This window comes from Salvelinus namaycush, unplaced genomic scaffold (assembly GCF_016432855.1).
Source record: "Salvelinus namaycush isolate Seneca unplaced genomic scaffold, SaNama_1.0 Scaffold643, whole genome shotgun sequence".
NCBI lineage: Eukaryota > Metazoa > Chordata > Actinopteri > Salmoniformes > Salmonidae > Salvelinus > Salvelinus namaycush.
The window spans coordinates 124,458-130,570 of NW_024061357.1; the positions used below are offsets into that span (position 1 = coordinate 124,458).

Sequence of the window (6,113 nt, forward strand, 5' to 3'; positions counted from 1 at the left end):
GAGATCTGGGATTATTCACATGGTAATGAGATGTGGGATTATTCACGTGGAAATGAGATGTGGGTTTATTCAATTGGTAATGAGATGTGGGATTATTCACGTGGAAATGAGATGTGGGATTATTCACTTGGTAATGAGATGTGGGATTATTCACATGGTAATGAGATGTGGGTTTATTCACATGGTATTGAGATGTGGGATTATTCACGTGGAAATGAGATGTGGGTTTAGTCACTTGGTAATGAGATCTGGGATTATTCACTTGGTAATGAGATGTGGGATTATTCACATGGTAATGAGATGTGGGTTTATTCACATGGTAATGAGATGTGGGATTATTCACGTGGTAATGAGACGTGGGATTATTCACTTTGTAATGAGATGTGGGATGCAATTGCCGATGCCAACCTCTTCCAAAAACTGACAGGGTTGATGTGTTGATGCCTGGAAGCACTCTCACTGGAAACCTCAATGGGGTCTGGGCCTGGTCTGGGAAGCACTCTCACTGAAAACCTCAATGGGGCCTGGGCCTGGTCTGTGTCCGGGGGGCCTGGTCTGTGTCCTGGGGGTCTGGTCTGTGTCCTGGGGGCTGGGCCTGGTCTGTGTCATGGGGGCTGGGCCTGGTCTGTGTCCTGGGGGCTGTGCCTGGTCTGTGTCCTGGGGGCCTGGTCTGTGTCTGGGGGGCTGGTCTGTGTCCTGGGGCCTGGGCCTGGTCTGTGTCCGGGGGGCCTGGTCTGTGTCCTGGGGGCCTGGTCTGTGTCCTGGGGGCTGGGCCTGGTCTGTGTCCTGGGGGCTGGGCCTGGTCTGTGTCCTGGGGGCCTGGGCCTGGTTTGTGTCCTGGGGGCCTGGTCTGTGTCCTGGGGGCTGGTCTGTGTCCTGGGGCCTGGGCCTGGTCTGTGTCCGGGGGGCCTGGTCTGTGTCCTGGGGGCCTGGTCTGTGTCCTGGGGGCTGGGCCTGGTCTGTGTCCTGGGGGCTGGGCCTGGTCTGTGTCCTGGGGGCCTGGTCTGTGACCTGGGGGCCTGGTCTGTGTCCTGGGGGCCTGGTCTGAGTCTGGGGGGCTGGGCCTGGTCTGTGTCCAGGGGGCTGGGCCTGGTCTGTGTCCTGGGGGCTGGGCCTGGTCTGTGTCCTGGGGGCCTGGTCTGTGTCCGGGGGGCTGGTCTGTGTCCTGGGGGCTGGGCCTGGTCTGTGTCCTGGGGGCTGGGCCTGGTCTGTGTCCTGGGGGCCTGGTCTGTGTCCGGGGGGCTGGTCTGTGTCCTGGGGCCTGGGCCTGGTCTGTGTCCGGGGGGCCTGGTCTGTGTCCTGGGGGCCTGGTCTGTGTCCTGGGGGCTGGGCCTGGTCTGTGTCCTGGGGGCCTGGTCTGTGTCCTGGGGGCCTGGTCTGTGTCCTGGGGGCCTGGTCTGAGTCTGGGGGGCTGGGCCTGGTCTGTGTCCTGGGGGCTGGGACTGGTCTGTGTCCAGGGGGCTGGGCCTGGTCTGTGTATTTATGTATATGTATGTGTGAGTACTCCTGTAGATGCTTGAACATTTGTCTCAAGAAATGCACTTCCTTCCTCTTTCCATATTCTAGGATGTTATCATGATATGATGATCATTATATGATGACTTATGAGAACACAGCTACGACATCAGCTCAGCTGTTTGTGATTCTTGAGGTCAATTTGCAGTCCACACATGTTGAATTATTTAGCCACATAAAACTTTTTTATAATCTGCCAATTTCCCTAAACTGTGGACAGTTTGTGTTACTACCTTACCAAAGCTTGCATTTTCACATTATACAATTGAGTGGAATTGCACATAATTTTTTATTCAGATTGGTGATGTTATTATAAAAGTTTATAGTCATCAAGATGACACTAAATCGATTGCTTTGAACAGATTCATATCTTTGGTTTGGTACCGTGATTTTGACCTGTCCGTCCAATACACAGATTTGACAGACAAGCTACGGCGGCTTGCGAAAGTATTTATCCCACTTTATCCCACCCATTTTTCCTATTTTGTTGCCTTACAACCTGGAATTAAACCTGGAATTAGTATCATTTGATTTACACAACATGCCTACCACTTTAAAGATGCAAAATATTTTTTATTGCGAAACAAACAAGAAATAAGACAAAAAAACATAGAACTTGAGCGTGCATAACTATTCACCCCCCCTCCCTCCTAAGTCAATACTTTGTAGAGCCACCTTTTGCAGCAATTACAGCTGTAAGTCTCTTGGGGTATGTCTCTATAAACTTGGCACATCTAGCCACTGGGATTTTTGCCCATTCTTCAAGGCAAAACTGCTCCAGCTCCTTCAAGTTGGATGGGTTCCTGCTGGTGTACAATGATCTTTAAGTCATACCAGAGATTCTCAATTGGATTGAGGTCTAGGCTTTGACTAGGCCATTCCAAGACATTTAAATGTTTCCCCTTAAACCACTCGAGTGTTGCTTTAGCGGTATACTTAGGGTCATTGTCCTGCTGGAAGGTGAACCTCTGTCCCAGTGGAAGACTGAAACAGGTTTCCTTCAAGAATTTCCCTGTATTTAGCATCATCCATCATTCCTTCAATTCTGACCAGTTTCCCAGTCCCTGCCGATGAAAAACATCCCCACAGCATGATGCTGCCACCACCATGCTTCACTGTGGGGATGTGGTTCTCAGGGTGATGAGAGGTGTTGGGTTTGTGCCAGACATAGCGTTTTCCTTGATGGCCAAAAAGCTAAATTTTAGTCTCTACGGAAGAGTGGCCAGAAAAAAAGCCATTGCTTAAAGATAAAAAAAAATACTCTTAAGTAAAGCCCAGCTCTGTGGAGTGTACGGCTTAAAGTGTTCTTATGGACAGATACTCCAATCTCCGCTGTGGAGCTTTGCAGCTCCTTCAAGCTTATCTTTGGTCTCTTTGTTGCCTCTATGATTAATGCCCTCCTTGCCTGGTCGGTGAGTTTTGGTTGGCAGCCCTCTCCTGCTAGGTTTGTTGTGGTGCCATATTCTTTCCATTTTTTAAATAATGGATTCAATGGTGCTCTGTGGGATGTTCAAAGTTTCGCACATATGCACGTGCCACTTTTCCGATTTAAATTGTTAGAATTTTTTGAAACAAGTAATTTTTTTCATTTCACTTCACCAATTTGGACTATTTTGTGTATGTCCATTACATGAAATCCAAATAAACATCAATTTAAATTACAGGTTGTAATGCAACAAAATAGGAAAAACGTCAAGGGGGCTGAATACTTTTGCAAGGCACTGTCCCACTCAAATGAGAGCAAAACCCTTTTTCTTAGTGGCCATCTTCCGTAAACATTCTCATCTACAGTAAACATTCTCATTTATCGTAAACATTCTCATTTATCGTAAACATTGTCATCTACTGTAAACATTCTCATTTATCGTAAACATTGTCATCTACTGTAAACATTCTCATCTACAGTAAACATTCTCATTTATCGTAAACATTGTCATCTACTGTAAACATTCTCATCTACCGTAAACATTGTCATCTACCGTAAACATTCTCATCTACCGTAAACATTGTCATCTACAGTAAACATTGTCATCTACCGTAAACATTCTCATTTATCGTAAACATTCTCATCTACCGTAAACATTCTCATCTACCGTAAACATTCTCATCTACCGTAAACATTCTCATCTACCGTAAACATTGTCATCTACAGTAAACATTCTCATTTATCGTAAACATTGTCATCTACTGTAAACATTCTCATCTACCGTAACCATTGTCATCTACAGTAAACATTGTCATCTACCGTAAACATTCTCATTTATCGTAAACATTCTCATCTACCGTAAACATTGTCACACAAGGAGATGAGTTGACAAATGGCTACTACCCGTTCTCATCTATCGACAGGTATACAATACCTTCAGAAAGTGTTCACAGCCCTTGACTTTTTCCACATTTTGTTGTATTATAGCCCGCATTTAAAATGGATTAAATTGAGATGGCTTGTCACTCACCTACACACAGTACCCCATAATGTAAAAGTGGAATTATACTTGTCAACATTTTTACAAATTAATAAAATAGGAAAAGCTCAAATGTTTAAGTCAATGAGTATTCAACCTCTTTGTTTTGACATTCCTGAAGAAGTTCAGGACAGAAAATGTTCTTACCAAGTCACATAATAAGTTTAATTGACTCTGTGTTTAATAATAGTGTTTAACTACCTCATCTCTGTGCCCCACACATGCAATTATCTACAATGTCCCTCAGTCGAGCAGTGAATTTCAGATACAGATTCAACCACAAAGACCAGGGAGACTCGCAAAGAAGGGCACCTATTGGTAGATGGTTAAACATAAAAAAGCAGACATTGAATATTCCTTTGAGCATGGTGAAGTTATTAATTACACTTTGGATGGTGTATCAATACACCCAGTCACTACAAAGATACAGGAGTCCTTCCTAACTCAGTTGCCAGAGAGGAAGGAAACCTCTCAGGGATCTCTTCTACTGCTGTATTTAGAATGGGAACCAGACCATGGTCGATGTGCTGTATTTAGAATGGGAACCAGCCCATGGTCGATGTGATGTATTTAGAATGGGATCCAGCCCATGGTTGATGTGCTGTATTTAGAATGGGATCCAGCCCATGGTCGATGTGCTGTATTTAGAATGGGATCCAGCCCATGGTCGATGTGCTGTATTTAGAATGGGATCCAGCCCATGGTCGATGTGCTGTATTTAGAATGGGATCCAGCCCATGGTCGATGTGCTGTATTTAGAATGGGATCCAGCCCATGGTCGATGTGCAGTATTTAGAATGGGATCCAGCCCATGGTCGATGTGCAGTATTTAGAATGGGATCCAGCCCATGGTCGATGTGCAGTATTTAGAATGGGATCCAGCCCATGGTCGATGTGCAGTATTTAGAATGGGATCCAGCCCATGGTCGATGTGCAGTATTTAGAATGGGATCCAGCCCATGGTCGATGTGCTGTATTTAGAATGGGATCCAGCCCATGGTCGATGTGCTGTATTTAGAATGGGATCCAGCCCATGGTCGATGTGCTGTATTTAGAATGGGATCCAGCCCATGGTCGATGTGCAGTATTTAGAATGGGATCCAGCCCATGGTCGATGTGCAGTATTTAGAATGGGATCCAGCCCATGGTCGATGTGCAGTATTTAGAATGGGATCCAGCCCATGGTCGATGTGCAGTATTTAGAATGGGATCCAGCCCATGGTCGATGTGCAGTATTTAGAATGGGATCCAGCCCATGGTCGATGTGCTGTATTTAGAATGGGATCCAGCCCATGGTCGATGTGCTGTATTTAGAATGGGATCCAGCCCATGGTCGATGTGCTGTATTTAGAATGGGATCCAGCCCATGGTCGATGTTGTTACGAATCCCGCCGAGGATGGTGCCTCTTCCCGTTCGGGCGGCGCTCGGCGGTCGTCGTCTCCGGTCTACTAGCTGCCACCGATCCCCTTTTCTGTTTTCTTTTGAGTTTGTCTAATTGGTATCACCTGTTTTGTGTTTAGGGTAGGGGGGTATTTAAACCCAGTTGGCCCGCCGACTTTTGTGCGGGCTTGTTTTTCTGTTTGTTGTGGTGGTGTTTTTTGTATTGTGGATTTCAGTCCTATTCATGTTGGACAGTATTTTGACGCGCCCGTTGTGTGTGTGGCGTCGCCGCTTCTGAGATTATTTCTGGGTGAAATAATAAAATCCACTTGATCAAGATTACCCTGCTCTCTGCACCTGACTCCTTCATTTCCACCATCGGAACTGTGACAGATGTGCTGTATTTAGAATGGGATCCAGCCCATGGTCGATGTGCTGTATTTAGAATGGGATCCAGCCCATGGTCGATGTGCTGTAGGTCGATGTGCTGTATGTAGATACTGCCCTGGGCTGGAGAGAAATCTGGGATTCGTTTTAGGATGACTGATCTTTTTCTAAACTTTGACCATTTTCACCTGTTATCTATCAGTGTTCCATAAGCTATAAAAAATAAAGAGAGTCGTACACTCCGTATATAACCTCCCAGACGTTTAATGGGTAAATCACCAACGTTTCGGCATCACTGTGCCAGAGTGTGCGGCTCTCTTTATTTTCATAGCTTATAGTTTATTTGCCGTTAGTCAGCACCCCTA

General features: G+C 45.9%; 1 protein-coding gene across 1 annotated transcript; it reads right to left on the minus strand.

Moving 5' to 3' along the window:
- Positions 1–468: 468 nt before the first annotated feature.
- Positions 469–1,524, minus strand: LOC120042230 (extensin-like). Its single transcript, XM_038987098.1, has one exon. The coding sequence runs from the start codon at positions 1,522–1,524 to the stop codon at positions 469–471; it is 1,056 nt and encodes a 351-aa protein (XP_038843026.1).
- Positions 1,525–6,113: the final 4,589 nt, after the last annotated feature.